The sequence below is a fragment of the Tachysurus vachellii genome, chromosome 13 (assembly GCF_030014155.1).
Source record: "Tachysurus vachellii isolate PV-2020 chromosome 13, HZAU_Pvac_v1, whole genome shotgun sequence".
NCBI lineage: Eukaryota > Metazoa > Chordata > Actinopteri > Siluriformes > Bagridae > Tachysurus > Tachysurus vachellii.
This window is the reverse complement of record NC_083472.1, coordinates 3,100,162-3,124,825: the sequence shown is the minus strand read 5'-3', so window position 1 is coordinate 3,124,825 and position 24,664 is coordinate 3,100,162. Positions and strand designations below refer to the sequence as shown.

The window sequence follows — 24,664 nt, the reverse complement described above, 5'->3', positions numbered from 1 at the left end:
AATACGTACAGTACGTACGCTTACCTCCGCCACGCCTCCGGTAGGTAGGTATACTACCGCTATGTTGCAAATCAACATTTGTTTCTTCCTAACCATTATGCGCTCCACACTCCAGTCTAGTAGGTGGTGGTAAATGCACCTTAAGTTGGTTTGCCATCCACCAATAAAAATCAGAAGAAGAAAAAGAAGACAACATTTGTTTGTCTAAGGACCCTCGAAAATGGCACCAGTGAAGAGACATGTTTACGAGGCACAATTCAAACTACAGGCTATCAGTTACGCGGTTGTAAATGGGAACAGAGCAGCCGCGAAAGATTTCAACATCAATGAATCTATGGTTCGGAAGTGGAGGAAGCAAGAAAATGAACTGCGCCAAGTTAAGAAGACACAGTAGATGAGGACTTTGATGGATTTGTGGGAGATTAATTAAAAAACAATGTGTGTGTATTGTTAAATAGTAGAATAAAGTTGAACTAAACTCACTGTTTTGCTTCCGTTAGCTTGTTTTGTAGACCGTATGTTTTAGCATGCGCCTTATAATACGGTGCGCCTTATGTATGGTTTAAGTACAGAAATAGACCCCGTAATTGAGACTGCGCCTTATAATTCGGTGCGCTTTATAGTGCGGAAAATACGGTACTGATTTTAGCTGGTAAACTAGTGTCTCTTTCAGCTAAGAATTAAAGAACAAATCCTTTCGCTAATGCTAAATATCAATCATGTTAATAGCTAATTGTCACAATGGAAAGTATATGTAGGAGCAGATAGATTACCGTGATGGGGTTTTAGGTCTCATTATAACTGTCATATCTGATAAAGCTACGAATTGTTCGGAATTTAGATCGACTCCTTGAAGCTGTCCGGTGCTTAAAAGACATCCTGGATAAATCATGCATTTATGAGAGAATGATGAAGATAATGTACTCTCAGTACAGGAAAGTACATTTCAATTGATTTCCTCCACTCTGTATTATGCGCCTGGGAAAAGCTTTCACGCAGTCATATATTTTGACATCTTGAATTATATATCCAGGAGGATTTTCTGAATCTTTCATGTGTAGCTCAACAGCACGTCCCAAACCTTTTGGAGGTTGGGGTCAGAGTGCAGGGTCAGCCATGATACAGCACCCCTGGAGCAGAGAGGGTTGAGGGCCTTGCTCAGGGGCCCAACAGTGGCAGTTTGGCGGTGCTGGGGCTTGAACCCCAATCAACAACCCAGAGCCTCAACCACTTGAGCCACCAATGCCACAGATTTCATTTAAAGATAAAGATACCAGCACACTGTTTACAGTTTTGTGGGAAAATGTGGGAACATATAAAATACAAGGAACAATGAGGCATCCCTTTGATTATAAACATCATTCAGTCTAGTCTCTAGTCATTCAACTGACCTTTCTGCTCTTACATCACTTCTGAACAAATAGATTCATGTTAGCTGAATTTCTCAACATGAAAACAAGCCGGGGTCGGTGTCAATTGTTCTGTGGTATGTAACCAAATCTATATAAAAGCAACTTCTAACAAAAATATTTTTCTGCAAAAATTCCTTCAAAAATGGTGGGTGAGAAGTTTAACTGTTAATTGCTTCAGTTAAGAAAAAAATTAAAGCTTCAGCGTTTACAAAGAATAAATATCTGATTGATATCGTTATCAGTCGATACTTGAGGTTCTGGTATTAGCATCGATATCAGAAATGAAAAGAAGTCATAATTCTATCTGGATTAATGCGATTTCTTCAAAAAGTCTATGCAATTTTATTCAAAAAATAAAAACACACTCTCACTCTCATTTTCTACCGCTTATCCGAACTACCTCGGGTCACGGGGAGCCTGTGCCTATCTCAGGCATCATCGGGCATCAAGGCAGAATACACCCTGGACGGAGTGCCAACCCATCGCAGGGCAAAATAAAAACATTTTGATGCAATTTTGTCCAGTTTTGTAAGAATTCACCCAGTGACATGGATGTGGGTGACCCCAGACCACCACACATATAAATAGTATAAGTCCTGACCCTGTTTACCTTCAGGTAGCTGCCATGCTCATCATCAAAGCCTGAATTCTGTGCAGATCCCTGGCAGCCCTGGATCTTCTTGGTGTCTAGGCCCAGATACCAGATCTCAGTGTAGTCCATAATCTCCTCCTGCTCGAACTCTGTGAGCTGGCTCTGAAAGTGCTTCAGCGCAGCTGTTCACCAGGAGGAAATGAGAGATGATGTCAGTTTAGCTGAATCTTTTAGCTGGGGTATTGTTACAACTACTTAGACAATCAAATCAAACTGGTCATTAACATTAAATGGTTTGAATGAAAGTTATAATAAATTGTTTGTTTTTTATTCTAAGGCTCGAATTTCACTCAAACTAATAAAATTCTGTTAATACGATACAAAATATCTCGAATCCTTTACCGAGTTGTATCTAGAGATCTGTGAGTGGAACAATCAGAATAAAAAAATCAACTGGTTTGAATAAATAAATACATATCATCAGGGTTCCCACTCTTTTTCAGAGATCATTTTCCAGGACTTTTCAAATTTAGCAAAAAAAAGACAAGGATCACAGATTCACGGCCTAAAGTAATATGTTCTTCTCTCCAGAAGTCTTAAAAACAAAGTACACTTTATGGCTATTACTTAACTATACTTTTAAAGACAATTTGTCATGCGAATGAAATTTCAACATTTATAAAATAAAAAGACCGCACATATTAATACCCTTTCCTTTCTCAGGCCAATGCCGTCATGCATGCTTTAGTTTGCTGTGCATTCCCCTTGCACATGATATTCAGATTAACAAGGTTAATATAACCTGCTTACCCGTCACCATTTGCTGAAAACATTCCTAGCACCCGAAACCTCCAACACAAGACAGCGTCATCCGTCACAGCGAGATTAAACAGCATAACAAAAAACCCGTCAAAACTCAGCGTCCCTTTCTGTTACTAACATTAATTGTTTCGACCAATGATCAAGACCATTTAAAAACAATAATTTTCCAGGACAACAAGATGTTTTCCAGGACAATTTATGTTTTCTCTCATTTTCCATGTGTTTTCCAGGACTGGAACATTGCTCATTAATTTTCCAGGATTTCCAGGTTTTCCAGGGCGCGGTGAACCCTGAGATTCATGCTTAAATATTTGAAGTCTATTATTTGTTTAATATTTACTTTCCTTGGTCTTTCCTTGGAATTTCTAATACACTACCTGCAAAAAGTTTGAAACTAAGCAACTGGATGTTCCAGTTCAGTTGAGTTTATTTAATAATTTACTTCCTCCTACAGGTCACATAGCTTAACTACTGATCAAGCAACTTTCAGGAAGCTTTACTGTTTACCGTTCCAGAAGTGACAAATTGTTGTCTTTTTTTTTTTGTTGTTTTTTTTTGATTGTTGAATTTTATTTACTGTTCTAGCAACAGTTTCTTTATTACCACAAATAAGATAGAAATAAGGATTTACATCATCATGAGCTGAAGAATTAGATCCCAATAAGGTAAAAACAAAAGACAAAAAAAACACCTTCATTAAATGCTATTAATATCACAATGCTGTTCTAATATACAATGCTGTTTCTATAGCAACAGCACATTCACAAGGACTTTCTACTTGGCAGAATACACAGTGTTATTTAACAAGGACACACATAGAGTATAAAAGTTTCTCAGTTTTTTTTATTATTATTTTTAATCTAAGGATTTGTTTATGCACCATTCCTAGAAGGAGTCTCTCAGTGTCAGTGTTTTCGGGTAAAGCTCCGCCTTCAAGTTTTAGAGTGGTATTACTACTATTAAAAAAAAAAGAAACCTTTAACAAGAGACCACACTTATTTCATTAAGCCCACTGAGACGTCACAAGACTTCTACAGTAACTACACCATAACGCCTCTGACCTGTTGGTGACATGGGCAGCCGCTGTCCCTCATAAGTCCTGATCTTCTCAAATTTGTTGATGATGCTTCTGGTAAGAGACTCTGAGATGTTGTCCACAGAGGAACCGAAACGCGGTGGGAACTGTGGCCGTGGCCTCTCTCGCTCCTCCTGAACATTTGTAAAATTCACACTTGTGACAAAAGATGTGGCAAAACTCTAAACAAACACAAACTTCATTGATATGCAAATGAAAAATCTATTTTTTTTATTTTCTGTTGCAGATAGATATGTCCTGTTATGCCTAGATGTTTAATTTCTCACTTCAGGCATATTAGAATGAGATCAAAGTCTGAAAATCAACACTAGTATTGGTTCCTGCCTAAATTCTAACAACTTGGTGCCATGACCCGGATGGCACAGTATCACCTCTCTAGTGCTATTACTTAAAAGCCAATAGAAAGGAACCAGTGAAATTTCACTGCTCCACAGTCTGTGTCTAATAACAGTGTTTTCACTTGTTATAACATTAAAACAAGCAGTAAAATTCATTCATTCATTCATTCATCTTCTACCGCTTATCCGAACTACCTCGGGTCACGGGGAGCCTGTGCCTATCTCAGGCGTCAAGGCAGGATACACCCTGGACGAAGTGCCAACTCACACTCTCATTCACTCACGCAATCACACACTCACACACTAGGGACAATTTTCCAGAGATGCCAATCAACCTACCATGCATGTCTTTGGACGGGGGGAGGAAACCAGAGTACCCGGAGGAAACCCCCGAGGCACAGGGAGAACATGCAAACTCCACACACACAAGGCATAGGCGGGAATCGAACCCCAACCCTGGAGGTGTGAGGCGAACGTGCTAACCACTAAGCCACCGTGCCCCCCCCACCCCCACCCCCACAGCAGTAAAATTATGTGAATTAAATAACATAAGTTAAGCCTAATAAGTTTGATCGCCAGTATTTGTTTAATTTTTATTGTTATTTTGTCATTTAATCAATTGTCTACGTATTCCATCTCTCCTAGGTCATATCATGAAAAATGAGGCAAAGAAACCAAAAAAACTTGCTAAGATAAACAGGGCAGACTAAACTAACTGCAAAAAAAAAAAAAACATTAGCAGAAATAAACACCGGCATAGTGTTCAGCTTCATGTTAAAGTTTTCAATTTTCTCTTGAAGTTTTAAGCAAAACCCATTTGAATAAATTTATTTGTGCTACTCTCATCCTTCATATGCTTCCATCATGCCTTTCCATCTAGAAAATAAACCTTAGCTGTTGGGTTGGTGCACTAGATTCCTGTTCGATCCATCAGAGGACTCCTCCTGGACAACACACAGGACTAGAACTTGGACATTTCTGCACAATATATTACGTATATATTCCACTAAAATTGTTCTGCCACAGATCCATTGTAATATTTTGCCTTTTGTTACTCTACTGGTGGTTTAATTTTTATTGAAACTCTGTTTGTATTCTATTTTATAATTCTATTTTTATGACATGCCCAAAAAGCATTTTGCTACCTACTGTGACACTGTGTATTGTTGTGTATGGTAAAAATACATCAGAATAGAAAGATAAAGAGTGTGTCTCTCTCTCTCTCTCTCTGTCTCGCTTTCTCTCTCTCTCTTTCTCTCTCTCTCTCTCTTTTCTGATTTCTCTCTCTCTCTCTCCCCCTCTCCTCTGATTTCTCTCTTTCTCTCTGTCTCTCTTTCTCTTCTGATTTCTCTCTCTCCCCCCCTCTCTCCTCTGATTTCTCTCTCTCTGTCTCTCTTTCTCTCTGTCTTTTCTTATTTCTCTCTCTCCCCCCTCTCTCATCTGATTTCTCTCTCTCTGTCTCTCTGTCTTTTCTTATTTCTCTCTCCCCCCTCTCTCCTCTGATTTCTCTCTCTCTCTGTCTCTCTTTCTCTCTCTCTCTCTTTTCTGATTTCTCTCTCTCTCTCCCCCTCTCTCCTCTGATTTCTCTCTCTCTCTGTCTCTCTCTCTCTCCTCTGATTTCTCTCTCTCTCTCCGTTTCTCTGCCTCTGTCCCTCTCTGCGTCTGTCTCTCTCTGCCTCTGTCTCTCTCTCTCTCTCTCTCTCTCTCTCTCTCTCTATGTCTCTCTGCCTCTGTCTGTCTGTCTCTCTCTCTCCCTGTTTCTCTGCCTCTGTCTCTCTCTGCCTCTGTCTTTCTCTCTCTCTCTCTCTCTCTCTCTCTCTCTCTCTCTCTCTCTCTCTATGTCTCTCTGCCTCTGTCTGTCTGTCTGTCTGTCCCTCTCGCTCTCTGTCTGTCTGTCTGTCTGTCTCTCTCTCTATGTCTCTCTGCCTCTGTCTGTCTGTCTGTCTGTCTCTCTCTCTCTCTCTCTCTCTCTCTCTCTCTCTCTGTCTCTCTGCCTCTGTCTCACCTGACTCTGCTGGACGTTCTGCACCAGTTGTTTGACGATGTTGGGTAAAGTGCCATCGGCTTGGTGGAGGAGTTTTCCATTAGTCACCACCACCTGTTTAACAGGTGGGTCGAGTTGAGGTAGAGTCCCGGTCCCTGTGCCACACTTCTATAAGACACGTCATACATGGATGTTAGCATCATAGAACAGAAACTGTGCTGTAGTGTAACAGGCCAGAGGATTATAGACTCAGGGTCTGGTTGTAATATAAGAGACTTCCTACATTCTAGTCAGTACATAATCAGTACACATGACTAGATATGATAATGTGACTGCTGAAAATATGTTCTGTAATTAGGAAGTACATGGGGAAATAAACAGGACAAAACATGTGCACAATTCTTTTTTGTTTGTTTTTGACAGTAATAATTCAACTGACAGACACTTTAAAAGTTAAAAATGTCTACTACTTTCTTTCTATTTAACATATTTTTTTTCATGATTATGTAAAATGCCACCTATAATCACACTAGTACATTCACACACACACACACACACACACACACACACACACACACACACACACACACACACACACCAGACACTCGATATCTATCTATCTATCTATCTATCTATCTATCTATCTATCTATCTATCTATCTATCTATCTACCTTTATAATTAATTAATTAATTCAAATGCAAAAATAATTGTTTGTAATCATACAAAAGTGTTTTATTGTTGTTAAAATATTATTTTCTTTAATAACCTATTTTCTTTAATAACTATAAATATTAAGTTTGTAATTGTAATGGCACAGTGTCAGTAATGCTTCCTTACTTGTGACACAATTGACACAATGTGACACAATCTGAGACCATTCAAGGAGTCGCAGTAATGATAGTTAAATGGTGACGCCACTATAAATAAGAAATTTATACACTATAAGTAACAAATTTACACAACAATGTATATTTATATTTAAATCTCCTGAATTGTGGCACCTACAGTGTTAATTACTAGAGAGTAATAATGACAATCACAATAATAAATAAACAAATATAAATAAATAAATAAAACACCTTTTTTATATTATTATTATTATTATTATTAATAATAATAATAATAATAATAATAATAATAATAATAATAATAATAATAATAATAATTCATTCATTCATTCATTCATTCATTTTCTACCGCTTATCCGAACTACCTCGGGTCACGGGGAGCCTGTGCCTATCTCAGGCGTCATCAGGCATCAAGGCAGGATACACCCTGGACGGAGTGCCAACCCATCACAGGGCACACACACACACTCTCTCATTCACTCGCGCACTCACACACTACGGACAATTTTCCATGCATGTCTTTGTACCGGGGAGGAAACCGGAGTACCCGGAGGAAACCCCGAGGCACGGGGAGAACATGCAAACTCCACACACACAAGGCGGAGGCGGGAATCGAACCCCCAACCCTGGAGGTGTGAGGCGAACGTGCTAACCACTAAGCCACCGTGTCCCCCCCATAATAATAATAACAATAATAATAACAATAATAATAATTATTGTTATTATTATTATTATTAATTATATTGATACTAGTAATATTTTTGTACATATTATATTATTATATATTAACATTATTGTTAATATTATTTATTATTCATATTATAAATATCACTCCCCTTACTACAACAAAAAATAATGATGAAAGAAAACAAAAAATCATAAGCACTTTTTCTCTATGTTATTATATCTGTTATACCTTAAATTGTAGTTTTAGCCAAAGGTTTGAGGTGCATTACAAATAACTCATAATCCGTACCAATTAGCCGTGTGGTGAAATATACTGAGCTACTGATGTGAACTTAAATTCAGCTCACTAGCAGAATTGATCCGCCGAGACTAACCAAGATAATCCAAGATAAACTTCCTTGACTTCTAATAAACATACGCGCTCGCAGCGCTAGGGCTGAGAGGCTCATACGACCTGAGTGACCTGACCCCCTGCAAAGAGGATGGAATTTCATCACAGGTTAATGGTGAGAGAGGGATAAATGAAAAAGAGTGCTCTGACAGGGACTACCATTCTGTACACGGTGAAAGAGCTGAATAAAATCTTCTACCTCCTCTCTGTGCTGACCTGCTTTCCTGATATGCTATAATTAGACGTATAGAATACTGCCTGCTTACATTAGCTATTGTAGAGGAAGACCTCTGCATGCATTCAGAGCTCAGCGGTTGAGGTTTTGAGGCTAAATGCACTTTAGTGGTCATTCGGTCATTTGGGATTCGGTCACTTGACATAAGTCTTTTTCTCCTGTTCTTCTTCTTCTTCAAGCTTCAAACTCAGTCTTAGAGCACGACAAATTTCTGGGCTGAAAAAAGGAGCAATCCTATCTATAGATACACTTGATATTTCATCTCATGTGTTCCAGGCCCGCTGCAGATCTCTATCTGCCAACTTGATTATGACGCATAGAGACAGAAGCTAAATATAGTGTCAGAGGCTAACGCAGAACCACGCAAGCCGGTTGATCGCGGTAACACAAACAAGAGATGTAAACAAGAGGCACTCGTGTGCAGCGGCTGCGCGTTCAAACCGAAATCAGGTCAATGGATTCAGACAGTAAGAGGCTCCGCTTCGCGTGACGTCCATGGATGATGTTTCACTGATTACAGGCTGTCGATGAAGAGCTCGTTTAGTGACCGTCCCACTTAAAGCGCATCATACAGTACACAGCATGAAATATTCATACATGCATACATGCTCGTTGAACAAAACAATTAGCCACCACGGTCTAAGTTTAGGACGCCTCCTATGTCAGATACTACGATTTAAGGGGTCATCGATGTCAAATTCTTTCATCCTCCTAGTGGGATAATTTTGCATGATAGGATTGAATACAGAATTAGCCTCAATCTCAATTTATTCTAAAAATCAGTAAGTGAGTCCATTTATTCAATACCTCGTATACACTCAATTGACTCTCACCATGATTTCAAAATAAAATAAAAAAAAGTACACTGTTTTATGCCATACAAGTCAAATGTTCTCATTTGGTCATTTCCAAATTCCCATTCACCCTTTAAGGGTGAAAGATATCATGTGCTTCCTCCGATATAATTGAAGTCAACCAGCTGAATGCTTTCAAATTGCTGCTCATGTTGTGTCACAGGGCAGAGTAATGCATTTAGACGAGTGCTATCGACCCTCTTCCACATACCTGAGCTCACAGATGGCTATGATTGGTTACTGTTACTGTGATTGACAGGGCAGAGAAAGTATCCTATCCCTCACTGACAGCACATTTTTTACTAGTAAAAGAAACCCTAACCTAAGACCCTCCTCTCTTTCAACACTACAAATGTCCCTGGATAAGACTTTTCTGTAAAGCCGCACAATATGTGTTTAACATATGTGTATTATAATAAACCTAATAATAATCATCTGACTGAAAATATATGAGTGATTCTTTCCCTGTAATGAATCAGACTGTTTACACAACAATCCTCTGCTTATTTCCTGAGAATTGTTCTACTTATCATTCCAGTAAATTGCTGTTTATTTACAGCATCGCTCTGCGTGACTCTTCAGTGTGAAAGGCATACCTGGGAAAAGTTGCGGTTAGACCCCAGGCGTGTGCTCTCAGCTTGCGATCTCTGAGGGAAAGCCTCCGGTCTGCCTGACTGTGAAAATAAATAGAAAATAAACTGATAAGTGATGTGAATTAGTACAATAACACTACATCCTACAGCCTTTGACGCCTCTCAAAAGTCCCCAAGGCGTGGGTATCTGTGTGAGTATAAGGGGAATTATCTCTCGGCTTGAAATTGACACAGAATCATTCATCACCTTGTAACTCATCTAGTTTCCTGTTGTTGTTATCATTATAAAACGTTATATTTATGAACAAGACATTAAAAGGGCAGTGAGGAAGAAATCAACAGAATAAAAAAATAGACAGATATGAAAGTGAGGCTTGACGTGCCTAAAAACTGATTTCTTCACAAATACAAACTGTATAAATGCCAAGCTTCAACATTTATCGTTTTTAATACCAGTTTAAGCTCGTTTAAGGGTCACATTTATCACAAGCATCAAATCAGTTTAATTTGTTGACCTATGCAGAAGAGCAAATGAACCAGCCTTGCATTTGTCTTAATCATATGGACAGTGTGCCAGTAGTGGTGACAGCATATGGACAGACTAAATGCCCCAGTAAAACTGGGCACTGATCCAGCTGTCACGCTCTGTCAATCCACGGCTCCTGGAGCGCTGCACTATGCTGGAAGAGCCTCAGAAAATGCAGATAAACCAAATAGTTTGTCTTAAAACAGAGTACAGTAAAAATTCTCCAAGAAACAGGAGTCAGAATAAAGAAACGTAGACATAGGCCAGCAGTGTGAGTCAAACAGGCTGGACACATCGTGAGGGTCTTATCCATGTGTGCCGTCAGACATCAGTGGATCATGCTCTCTTAATCCAAGCAGTTACATACTTGACCTAAAACGCACAATGGAACTTGGCCGGGATAGATATCTGCCCCATGGGGGAGGTAAAATGAACAGCGCTGCTGACTTGCAGTTATGTTAATACGGACAAAGAGTTTTGGACAGAGATTAACACCTACAGAAATGTGTGTAAGCATTTTATAGAATTTACAGAATTCAGAAAACAACTTTTTTTTTTTTTTAAATTTGATTCGATTTAAAGTGACATTATGTTATAAGCCTACTTGGATTATTTAAAATGATTATTATTTTTTTAATTAAAAATCCATATCCCTTACAGATCCATGGGGATTCCCTGCTTTCGAGAACCACAGCATCATATTTTAACAAAGAAATAGCATTTAAAACACTTACTGAATTAGATTCAAGCCCTAGAGTGAACCGATCTACAGTAAATCTATGGATTGTCCTGAACGTTTCTCTGCATAATGAGGATTCACTGATTTAAGCTGAAATTAAAAAAACCATAAAACACATCCACGCTCAGGCAATATATCCATCGTCCAAGACTTTTAGGATTTATAGAGGTGTATAAAGAGTGCGTTATGTGTTATTCGAGGAAACCACCGGACATAAACATAAATAAACCACAACAACTTTGACTTAGTAGTGACATGAAACTTGCAGCTGGGTTACTCCGAGTCCATGGAGCAGGACTCTACACCTTGAGGTTTATGATAGCTACAAGATGATCATATGTCCTTCTGCCAAATATGTTCCTACACATGTCTTTGGAGCGATACTTAATCAGGAGATATATCACTGAAAGCACAGAAAATAGAACATGCATGCACTGAAGGAAATAATAATAGCAGGAATTAGATCTTAAGACATAAAGCAGTCTTTGCTTGTTTGATAATTACTACTGTATATCACACATTTTGGTCTTGCACTTGAAGTTCCAACGTCAACACACATCATTAGACCGTGTACTACAGGTCTTGCAGACACACAGGAGAATTTCATCCATGCACAGGAATGTTCGACTTAGAAGAAGAGCCAGACTTCGTGCACAATCATAGCATTATGTACAGCATCATCAGCAACGAAGCACCTAAAAGAAGCCACGCTGAAATGTTTTATAGGCTGACAATAATCCGATCTGTCTCTTCTAACGTTCAGTCCACGCGGAGGTCATTTCTGCACCAGGAAATTCAACCACAAAATAAAATGTTTGCATAAATTATAGATCTGACATGCAGTGCAATACAGCATGGCGCTCGCGCATGGACGAGTCGCGCGCGAGGAGACCAGTTTAATAGCTACTATATGCATGCATTTACCTTGTTGTTGTTGTTGTTGATTTCGGGAAACATGTTTGTTTTCCTTTTTTAAGACAAGCTGGATTTTTAAATCATGGTAATGCAGCGGTAATAAATAATAATAAAATAAACAAAAAAGCCGCGTGAGAGAAAAAAGGAAAAAAAAATTAAATAAAAAAGGAATAAAACGACAGAGAAAAAGGAGAAAGTTCCAGTGTTCAATGCACAGCGGAAGGAAAAGAACTAATAACGGAGAAACGAAGAAGTTATTTGCGTTAGCGCGAGATTATATATAGCGCGGGATGTCTCGAGCGTCTCGCTGTCGTTCCGTCGGTGTACACACACGTAAGCTTTTTTACGTCACACGCGCACATCAAAGCGTAGAAACCGAGAGAAAAAAAAAACCAGCGCTTTTTTTGAAAACATGACGCGTCCCCGAGTGTCCCGCAGAGCGCGCGAGCTGTTCGGGGGGTTTTGCGTTAGCGCGCGTGCGCTCGCACTTCACCGGATCACATTTTCCTCCGAGCGCCTCCTCCACTCAACTCCTCTGTACTCTGGTGCTGCCCGGTTCCTACCACTGACCTATCTTCCCATCACTGTAGTCAAGTTTCTGGGGTGAAAACAAAATACACCAGTCAAAAAATTTGTGCACCCCTGACCAATCACACCCATCGTTCCAGATTTACTCCCCATATCCTGTTATTATAAGCTGCACTCTTCTGGGGGGCCGGGGGTTGGGGGGGGGATTTCTACTAGATTTGTGCTCATTCATTCATTCGTTCATTCATTCGTTCATTCATTCGTTCATAAGAGCATTAGTGAGATCAGACAAGAACGTCTTGGTTCCAATTCATTCCAATCCGAAGGTGTTGAATGGGATTGTGTGAGAGTCAGGGCTTTGTGCACAGGGGCATTCGGATGTAAGAGCAGTGCTTGAACCTTGAAGGGAAAATATTAAAGCTACAGCACACAGTCTTGCAAAGTTGTGGCAAAAGTTTGGGGAAGAACCGCATATGGGCGTGATGGGGTGCACAAACTTTTGGTCACATCTTTATGTCGGTTCTATGATAATTCTTTTTCTGTCAAGTGAAAATTGCCCAATTTTTTTGATTGCTTTCATATAAATAAAATAACAGAGAGTTAAGCAAGTAATAGGTTATCTAACCACATACGATATGATCTCAATAACTGAGGTGTCTTGTTCCCAGTGTTCCCAGTGTTCCCAGTGTAACAGTGCCAAATATTGCGAACATCACAGAGCAAATGCTAAAAAAATTGTGTTTCCACAAAGCAACATATGATTCAGATTTTGGGTAGAAACAGGAATTACATCAGAGCCGTAGTCATAGTCATTATATCATAGTATTAAAGATCTACAAGACTAAATAAACTCAGTGTGGTGAATCAACACCTTCAGTTTAACCTCACTAATTTGTCTACAATGGCACTTTCAGTTTTTGAAATATTTCCCAGGTGGGCACGGTGGCTTAGTGGTTAGCACGTTTAGGTTGGGGGTTCGATTCCCACCTCCGCCTTGTGTGTGTGGAGTTTGCATGTTCTCCCCGTGCCTCGGGGGTTTCCTCCGGGTACTCCGGTTTCCTCCCCCGGTCCAAAGACATGCATGGTAGGTTGATTGGCATCTCTGGAAAATTGTCCGTAGTGTGTGATTGTGTGAGTGAATGAGAGTGTGTGTGTGCCCTGCGATGGGTTGGCACTCCGTCCAGGGTGTATCCTGCCTTGATGCCCGATGACGCCTGAGATAGGCACAGGCTCCCCGTGACCCGAGGTAGTTCGGATAAGCGGTAGAAAATGAGAGAGAGAGAGAAATGTTTCTCATTTGAGGATTAGAATAATCTTCTAAAATTATTAAAAATTATAAATTAACATCTATGGTGTTGAAATAATTCGTAAAATGTTAAATTGTGTTTAACATTTTAAACTGACCTTAAAATCAATTCCTGATTCCTTTGAAATTTGTTAAAGCTCTAAAACATCCATGATTTTTTTCTCTCTAAAACGTTCAGTAACGTTCAGTTAGCACGTGGACGTTTTAGAGAAAAAAAAACTTTATAACGAATAAACTCTATACACGATTGAACCGACTCAAATTGTGTTGTGTGTGATTTTCCTCTGATCTTAAAAGATTCTAGATTTTATTGACATGGAAGTAAAAATCCCCACCACAACAACAAAAACAACAAAAAACAAACTTTTTAAAGAAGTTTCATTTTATCCTACGCAGGTTTCAGAGCAGACTGTTGCCTACGGAAGATGAATCACAAGCCACCTCGGAGAACAGAAATAGAAACAGGCCATGAACCTTCTTTTGCAACACACCTCCTCTCTAAGAGTCTGTAGCTTATGCAGAAACGTGTAGGCAGGAAGGGACACGGAATTGTTTGTAAAGAACAAAATGACTCACAGACGACCACACGTACTCCGAAATGGCCTGAGCAGCTGAATCTGTCGATAATGTATTATGTCTGTGCTAATTTGGGAACGTCTGGAGATGAATAAAGGCTTTACAATCGATCAAGTATAGCATTATATATACATGACTGTTATTATATGTTTGACAGTAAATGTGTCATTTGAGTAAAGGAGGCCCTGAATTCACCAAAAATAACCAAGGCATCACTATAACACATCAATACTCTCTTTCCTGTTAAAGCACACCATATTATTCTTCTTAAACAAAAGCAATTTCCCAAAACAACCACCCAGTTTTACTAACAAATGACAATATAAACGAATGAACATGGTTATAGTTTAGTGTTAAATGTCACGGATTGTCCGTGAAACAAGTTAGTTCCTGTCATCGCTTACACTACAGCAGCTGTAAACAGATGTTAATTCAATAGCCTCTTATGACAGGAAGTTCATTCATTCATTTTCTACCGCTTATCCGAACTATCTCGGGTCACGGGGAATGACAGGAAGTTACACGGCAAAATTAATCTTGTCAATAAAAAAAAAAAGCATGGAGCATGAACACCAAAGATCGAGCTTTACATTAAAACAAGTCGACACTTTACAGATCTATTGATTTCATGGTGCTGTTTTCTCTTTATCTATATTTATTAAAATCAAAATATACTGTATGTGTAATCCTCGCTGAGAATTTCAGTCAAGTTCGGTTCTGAATCAGGAATTTGTCTTAGACAATAAACTGGAATAGGAACTTCCTTACTGTATGTACTGTAAGGGCATTAGAGCCTGGAAATGTAAGCGTTTTTCCCCTGCTACTAATTGCTACATAAAATTGAGAGAAAGCTGAGCAAGCTGTAGGAACTTCGGTGAGTCAGAAAAGGAAGGGGCGGGGTTTAGGGAGGGAGAGAGAGAGCGAGAGAGAGATGGATGGATACAGATATCTATGTAGAAATTTAGTGAGATTTGCACTTTGAAAAACAAGGACTGATAAAAGCAGGATGAGAAGCTGACGTCACTGATCATGCTTAGGGTTCTGATTACGTAACCCTGAGGTACTCCAGTAATCAAACCAAGCTTGTTGAAGTGCTTCATCAGCAAAATATGGCTCAGCGATGACACACATGCTCTAATCCATGCCAAATGTGTACTGTAAGTACTCGTGTCCATCCTATTTACAATCACTCCATGAGCAACGAAAGCATCCTGATTGGTTCCTCACGCAAACCAGCCAAGACAGTGACCTTGGTTAGAAGTAACATAACATCAAACCTGCTCTGGAAGAGATTAATACTAATAACAACAATAATAATCTGCTTACTAGCAGAGTTGCTTCTGTGCTAGACTACGTCTAGTCAAATTTATGACTTGGCAGCTGATATTTGCATACGGCAAAGCAATAGATCTAAATAAATTATATTTAAATTGAAAAATGAACACCTTTTCTTCAAGGCTTTTAATCCCTATACACAAATTTTGGGTGTTTTTCATAATTAAAAAAAGCTACCTTTTTTTAATTAATTAATTAAAGCTGTTTTTGTGGCATGCACGAATGAGCATCTTAGTTCAAAAAAAAAACTTTCAACAGTATATATAGTTGATTTAAATATTTATTTATGTTAATTAACTGATATTATTGACTAATGAACTCGTTAGTTAATTAATGTATGTCAGTTTAAATCACTTACATTAGACGACAGTCCTGAACATTGACTTAACATGTTAAGAATATTGTTACATTTTGTACTATCAAAAATTAAATTTTCATAATTTTCTCATTAAAATTCAATATTTTAGACCTGATTTTTTTTAGCTGTCAGTTCTTTAAGTCTTACACATGGACAATACATTTATTATTTAATCAGTGATATTCGTGAAAAATGAGAAGTGAGAAATCAGAGAAAATGCCATTGTAAGTGTTAGAAAAGCATCATATGAGTCATAAATGAAAGAGTTTTAGGTCAGACTCTTTAACAATATTCAACTAATTTAGTCTTTATACGGAAAACAATGCAATCGTATAATAAATCATTATAACAGAGAGATTCTCTGACTTCTTAGCTCCAGTCAATTTGACATTATGATCTGTCATATAGTGAAAGGAAACCTCTGAACTAATCCATCATGAATTCAAATTATTGAATTTTTAAATTATGAAATCGTTTCTAGTCATTTCTTAGTGTTTTTTGTTTTTATTCTAAGGTTTCGAAGCTTTCAACGTTCTAATTACAATGACTAAAAGCTGAATAAAAGACACATGACCGAATGGGTTTAATAAACCTAATAACACATATTGTTTATAAAAATAATATTAAGTATAATATAAAATGCTAAATTCAGTGTCTTAAAACCCTGATCATGATCACATTAAAAACTTTTAACTGAGTAAACTTTGATCATTTCTAACACAGATGTGGTGCCATTTCTACTATTTCTGCCAAGGATATGAATGACACAGCAAAGTTTGTCTGTAGCCCCAGGTGCCCCAAATACCCCTCCCTTTACCTCTGGCTGTACCCTTCTGTTCCTTCGGTTCTGGCCTCCCCAGCAGCTCCAGAGGAACTCAAATCCACAGCAGGTTGATGACGTTTCATCTTCCCACATGACAAGGCTTCCAGTCCATGCTGCTTCGGCCCTCGGCTTCCCTCGCTGAACACTTCGACAAGCTGACAAATGAACTCAGCTATACCATATTTAGTGAGTGAAAGTTTTCACTCCATCCTAGTGGTTGTGCATCTCACCATGACTCTCCCATCCAAGATTGATAAACAAACCTTCTCCTTCTCTTTCTTCTCCTCCCTGCCTAATAATTTCTTATCATTTTGAGATGCAGTGCGATGAACTTTTCATGCTCTTGACAAAACCTCAGCTGTGCTCTGCTCTCGTGCTCTGCTCCAGAAGCTTGGCTCTGCCACGTGATGAGACGGGCGGATGAAAGTGCTCGGGAAGCTCGATGACGTGCGGCGAGGGCACCACAAGGGATCCATCCTGAGCCGGAGACTTAGTCGCAGGAGCTCTCAGTGCCGTCTTCCTCTTCCTGTTCGAGGGGCATCAGGGGAGGGTGGGAGAGCTCCTTTAAGAGCCCACAGGAGCAGCTATTACTTTGTCCTCCTGTTTCCCCCTCTATCTTTCCTTTTCTCTTTCCTTCTCTAATCCTGTCTCTTGGAGATGGACCCGATGGGTGCTGTCATATATGCTGCCTATTTGCTGCTCCCATTTCCCCTGGAACACAGGCAAACACCTGTGAAGCGCAGAGATGAAATCCTATCCCCTGGCGAGCAGACGTAGGTTTCGGGCTCTGCCGCAGCACTTAGATAGCTCTAACACCCGGAAAGCATGGGGAAACTTAGCGCTGGCATTTATAATGCAATCTCAGCCATTTCCTAGAGGTATCGTATTCTCCTCAGTGGAGTCTTGGAGGATAATAAGAGGTGTGTATGCGCCACTTAAATGGGTCTAAGTAGTTGTGGTGAGCTGAAAACTGTCTCTAGCTTTACTTTTAATACAGTCTATAACTCTGTTGTGTAACATGTTGCTTACAATAACTCACAATGTGCATGACTGGCAATAAAATATAAATAACTGACATGATAACAGTCATGAGCCAGGTACACATGCACGTCCCAAAAATGTGCAATGGCTCTGATTATCTTAAATCACAATTATCTACAGGAAACATTAACGGCAGGCAGGACATGCCAAATTCCTCTCAGGAGCCCTGCTGCGTTGGACTAATCTAATGCTAATGCTACCGCTACTGTACGGCTGCTGCCAGCAGGGCGCGGCTCGTTGGATCAGTATCCTCTGTTGAGTGACTGGCATGAGCTGCTGGGCAACAGCTTGGCTCATAAGCACTCTCTTTCTGAGCATCTGTAGCGGTTGATTGGGTTTGTTTTCCTACAGGTGACAATAATGTCACTTTATAACTGGAAAAAGAATACAAGCAGAACTGGAGGAACTGAAAGCTTCGACAGCTCAATTAATATATGAGCTTTGCGGCTCGGCCTGATATTTGAGAGCAACGTTTTTGTTACATTACAGACGTTTGCTTTCAGACTCATTAATTTAACCTCACGTGTCTAAGGAGGAAACGAAATGCAGCGGCAGAGCAATGCCGAGAAACTTCAGCCACTTAGGAATGTATTTCTATGAAAATAATATGCCGCGTTAGCTAATTGTTATTATGTATATATTACATATAATTATGAGAATAACTAAGAAATAATTCAACTAAGCTGGCCAGAACCTTTTCTTACAGATGGTGCTAATTCAATTAGAATTTGAAAAGAAAATTTAAAAAATAAAAGAAACCTTTTTCAGTATTAATCATCAAATCATATTATTGTAATCAAATCAAATGTATTTAAACGTCTTTAATTGCAAATCTGATTTCACACACAACTGTAGAACAGTTTTTAACCACAATTCTATTCCAACTGATGCTTATTAATAATAGTGAGAATTGAGATACCCCAAAAAATGGTGCAGCAGTGCTTTAGTCTTTTACTCTGTTCATCTCTTGCACCTCCTCCTTTGTATTTCCAAAGCTTCAATTTTCATGCAAATACCACCAACAATAACATCACAGTCGCCATAACAACCACTGTAACTGTGATATCAGCGTTCCACATGACTTTTGGTAAGCACTCACTCACTCACTCACTCACTCACTCACTCACTCACTCACTCACTCACTCACTCACTCACTCACTCATTTTCTACCGCTTATCCGAACTACCTCGGGTCACGGGGAGCCTCAGGCATCATCAGGCAATCTCAGGCATCATCAGGCATCAAGGCAGGATACACACTACGGACAATTTTTCCAGAGATGCCAATCAACCTACATGCATGTTTTTGGACCAGGGGAGGAAACCGGAGTACCCGGAGGAAACCCCCGAGGCACGGGGAGAACATGCAAACTCCACACACACAAGGTGGAGGCGGAAATCGAACCCCCAACCCTGGAGGTGTGAGGCGAACGTGCTAACCACTAAGCCACTGTGCCCCCCACTTCACAAATATTCCAATTTATAAATACATTTTAGGCTGGAGTATTCCATTAACACGAACCACAGACAAGGACGAACCTTTATACTTTAAAACAAGAACTGCCAAACTGGTAAACATGCATCACATGCATTCACATTGGTCATTTGGAGAAACCAAGCCTACTACTTGCTGAAGATTGTGATTGTGTTATTTGATTCATATTGTGGATTGCATAATGACACAGAATTTTTTAGTTTGGGTTTAATATGCCAACAAAAGAACACTTAGAGTTTCATTTCACACAGTTGTGCTATGACAGTCATGTGGTATTACAGCAAATAATACACAGCCCCATATTGCAAGGCCATTAAGTTTTAAATAGCCAGGATTAATCTAGAGGGTAATAGCTGGTTACACATATACATTACCAAATTATATTATAATTTAATATTATAGTTGCTCAGTAACCATGCAAATGACCATGTCAAGTGACAAATTAAATAAATAAATAAAAACTATATGTCTCTGTAAGGGTCTCTGTTGGTCACAACAGGTTGCAAGAATAACTTTACTGCTTCTTGGCATTGACAATTTTCTGGAACTGTGCTAGAAAGAAGAGCACCATTTTATTCCAGAACATCTTCCATTATTTTAGTGTTTTGACGATGGAGGTGGAGAGCGTTTTCTAACACGATCCTCAAGAATCTCCCATAGGTGTTCTATAACATACCATACGATTTAACTATTTTCATTCTCATCCAAATATTTATATATCCTTATAAATGCCCTTGTGCCCTGATGACGGGGCAGGGTCATGTTGCACAAGATCATGCCCATCTGGATAAAAATGTTTCATCAGAAGATAAAGTTAATACATTATTAATTCGCAAATGGTGTTGCTCTTACTTCAATAAATGTCGACTTCTCTACAAGCTTAACAAAAACTTCAACAGGACTCACATGGAAAATCTTTCACGTTCTAAAGAGAACCTTTAAAGGTTCCGCCACATGACAAACCAAACCACACTTTATGGCTGCAAGATGGGACCTTCTGAAACGGTGTGGCGCTTACTCTAATTTGAGTTTCATTCTCTACAATTTTAGAAAATAGGCTCTTTACAGGCTTCTTACAATGATAAACAGTCATAATGTCTTCAATCTAAAGAGATGACATCTACATAAATAAATGCCCCCCTCAGCATGACAGAAGCGAGGCCTTTTCATTTAATTTGTCATCAGGTTGTATTTAAGATATGCAGATATGCAAAGGACCTACTTTTACACCATCAGCAATTCCTAAGTATACACTCATCTCACGTTCATGCTCCGATAACCCGCTCTTCCACGATGATTCATTTACAGTACAGTTAGAAGCCATATTTCCACATGATTACAGGCATGTGTCTTCACTCTGTGCTAATAAAGAAGACTGACTGGTTATAAGCCTACTGTACAGTCCAGGAATGAGGTTTCACACTACTGAGCTACACAACACCCCACATCTAATTTTTACCTCCTGCCTGCTTTTCTTTCCTTCCTTTCCATCCGAGTCCACCCACGGGCCCATGTCAGCTTTGTACAGAGGTGTCCACCGTGAGCAGCAGTGAGGACGGCTGTGTTCCAAAGCTCTGAGGCGACTAGCAAGCGATCAGTTGGAGGAGGAAGAGTGTGAGTGTTACAGCTCCCTTGTCAGCGATCAAACTGCCTGGTGCTGACATGCTTGGCCAAGATGAAGTCAGGAACCTGAGGCTTGGACACTGAGTGATCGAGGCAGGTGCAAGTCAAGGACCATAATGTACTGGATGGCAGGAGAGACAGAGCATGTGTGTGTGTATATATGTGTTTGAGAGTGTTAAACATAGCTTCAAGTGTTAAAAAAGTGGTCAGTCAACATATAAATACAACCCTACAACTTGAAGAAAGCTAACAAGATCACTTGCTTGACAGAAAATAAACGGTTCATCTTCCAAACTGAAGTGTTCTAGATTTAATCTGTTATTTGAACATGAAGCCATGTTCTTCATACAGCTTCACTTTATTGTATTAAAAATACTTTTTTTAAGCTCTCTAATTTAGTTCTAATTTAATTCTAATGCTTAATTTTTGATGCTCAGATGTTCTCCTTTTAAAAATCTCCTTTCATCATCTAAGGGATTGTTTAAAGCTTTTATTTGATAAGGAACGGTTTTAGTTTAAAGAGTTCGACTTGGAACCTTGTTCTAAATAGGAGACTGTTTGTTGTAGTGTATCACTTGTAGTTTGAGTCATTGCTCATTGCTCAGTGTGTGTGGAACTCCTGGATATTACTGAACACTCGTATATACATGGTCACGGGGAGCCTGTGCCTAGGGTTAGGCGTCATTGGGCATCAAGGCAGGATACACCCTGGACGGAGTGCCAACCCATCACAGGGCACACACACTCTCATTCACTCACGCACTCACAAACTACGGACAATTTTTCCAGAGATGCCAATCAACCTACCATGCATGTCTTTGGACCGGGGGAGGAACCGGAGTACCCGGAGGAAACCCCCGAGGCACGGGGAGAACATGCAAACTCCACACACACAAGGTGGAGGCGGGAATCGAACCCCCAACCCTGGAGGTGTGAGGTGAACGTGCTAACCACTAAGCCACCGTGCCCCCACCCTATGGAGCATTACATCACAATTTATCACATGTACAGTAGCAGCAACCTATTATGCATTTCATCTCATGTCTTGTCTCATAGCAGCACCCTAGCACCCACACAATTTCTTACAAATATCAGCACCCTAGAGGGCATTTAATTACAGTTTCTTACATATATCAGCATTCTAGGGGCATTTCATCACAGTTTCTTACATATAGTGCCAGTATTGGGGCATTTCATCACAGTTTCTTACAAATAGTGCCATGCTAGCACTATTTACCATGAACCATAGCAGCAGCCTACAGGGCATGTCATCCCAGTTCCTCATACAAAGCGACACTCTATGGGTCATTTCATCAAATTTTCCACATGTACCATAGCAGCAGCCTACAGGGCATTTCCTCCTATGTTCTCACATATAGCAGATCCTTAGAAGGCATTTTGTTATATTTTCCCACATATACAGTAACAGCACTCTAGAGGGCATTTTATCACATTTTCTCACAGATAACAGCACCCTAGGAGGCACTTCATTATATTTTCTCACATATTCAGTATCCGCAATTTAGAAGGCATTTTATTACAGTTTTTCACACATAGCAACACCCAACAGGGCATTTTAGCACATATTCTCACACACAGCAGCAACATAGAGGACATTTCAAGAAGTGACGTTGCCTATGATTTTTCCCTTAGGTTTGTATATTTTGTCATGAAGTAACCTGGAGTTGCTTTCTTTCTGTTTCATTAAGCTTCAAGATGCTATCATTAGCACTTAAAGTTTTTTTCCATTAAGTGAATGCGCCACTCTAGTGTGCTAACACTTTGACACGTGAGATGGATCATTATTCTCTCCAGTCTCCATCCAGCTGTCTCTTGCTCTTGTTTTTGACTTTAACAATTATATACTTGGACTGTAGTCTGTCTGACATTTTGGATAAAATTATCTGTGAAATAAGTAAACATAATTCAATCTTGTTCTCACAAAGTCGCTTTATAAGATTACCTATTTATGCACTCAATTAATGAACTTCATAAAATGTTAAAATCCAGGCAGCAATCTAATAGGTAATGATTAATACTTTATTAGGGCTACTAAGAGCACTGCAAAAATTCCATAATGACTGGCATATCCTCACAAATCTTCAATAAACACTCGTGGTTTTGGAACCTATCCCAGGATCTCTGGGCATAAAGCAGGAATGCACCTTGGATAGGACACCAGTCATTTGCAGGACACACACCATGGACACACACATTCACACACTCTTACACGCTTATTCACACCACAAACACCTGCACATACCGGGCCTTCCAGTTTAGGCAAAAATCTGAATACAGATACGGATACTTGGAGCTCTAAACAGATCCGGTTACAGATAGTGTTCTTGTGTTACACCCTTAATATGTGTGTTGCTCTTATGTATGTGGACCCAGACAAAGCCGTGATCTCATTACCCCTGTGTCACTGTGTAGCCCTGCAAATCCAATTATGCCTTGTTATGGTGAGGAAGCATCCCAGCTGGCCCACATTACCGTCCGTGGCATGTGAAGGGGGGGCGATGGGACCCAAACAAGTAAAACAATGAAGTAAGTTACAACCTGTTGCTTGCACTACAGGATGAAACTGTACAGGATGAGTTCACCCTAGAGTCATAGAGCATTACTGGATGCTAAGAGCATCATTTATTCACTGTATATCAGTTGTTCAATTCACTGGCTTATCATGTTGAATGATTTCCATTTTATTAGGTAAGACAATCAGCAGCTTGCTAATTTTTAGCTATAAAGTTAACATTAAATAGCAGCTATCTTGATTAACTAGCTAGCTAATATTACTGTCAGATACTAATGCTTTCCTACTTTGAAGACACACCTAAGCTTTAAAAGCAACCCTTGTTTGTTTGCTATTCACTGTAAAATAGCTCAATTACCCATATACATGCTAGCATGAAAGGTATACCAAGCAAATTCACATGTTCCAATCCTGTTTTATCGTTTATTTAAACTTGCAACCTTATGTAAGTTTAAATAAACGATAAAACAGGATTGGAACGTGTGAATTTGCTTGGTATACCTTCCATGCTAGCATGTATATGGGTAATTGAGCTATTCTTTGTTCTTTGTTCAAACCTAAGAATTGACAAGAGCTGGTGCACAAACGTCTAATAAGAAGGTACGTCAGATCTTCGCGATATCTGAGATGAACACAATCTAACAGTTGCTTTATCTCTTCCTCTGTTAAACTTATTCTGTTGTCATGGTCGTTCAAATGCTAACAATACTTCCATATGACTTTCTAGCAGGAGCGAATTCCCCACAGGCTGCATTCACAGTTCCTTCAATTTGACTTGTCTATTCTTGTTTTCCTCTAATTAAATTAATAAGCAGGAAAAGAATCTATAAAAGTATCTGACTCATTGTCAAGATTAGCCACCGGCAAATTCAAGCAGAGATGTCACCTACTTTATGACTTTACAGGCTACTATGCTTTGAGGTATTTTGGATGTAACTTTGCTCAGCAGTGTTTGAGGTTATATTATTAAACCTGGTTACCAGATTTCATGCAGATTTCCTGCCTGACTTCAT

The 24,664-nt window shown here is 39.4% G+C and overlaps 1 protein-coding gene across 3 annotated transcripts in view; it reads right to left on the bottom strand.

Annotated features, from left to right (window-relative positions):
• The window catches only part of dyrk4 (dual-specificity tyrosine-(Y)-phosphorylation regulated kinase 4), a 38,718-nt gene extending 17,662 nt beyond the window's left edge, over window positions 1-21,056 (bottom strand). The window contains exons 1-5 of one of the 3 annotated variants that reach the window (XM_060885178.1): window positions 16,955-17,078; window positions 9,858-9,935; window positions 6,266-6,412; window positions 3,888-4,035; window positions 2,023-2,186 (exon numbers count right to left, since the gene is read on the bottom strand). In XM_060885178.1, the coding sequence (XP_060741161.1) occupies window positions 2,023-2,186; window positions 3,888-4,035; window positions 6,266-6,412; window positions 9,858-9,935; window positions 16,955-17,053 (636 nt within the window). In that variant the 5' untranslated portion in view covers window positions 17,054-17,078. Of the gene's footprint in view, window positions 1-2,022; window positions 2,187-3,887; window positions 4,036-6,265; window positions 6,413-9,857; window positions 9,936-12,043; window positions 12,318-16,954; window positions 17,079-20,954 lie in introns of those variants that run through there. The other 2 variants (XM_060885179.1, XM_060885180.1) reach the window with 2 other exon arrangements.
• Between the last annotated feature and the right edge of the window lie 3,608 nt (window positions 21,057-24,664).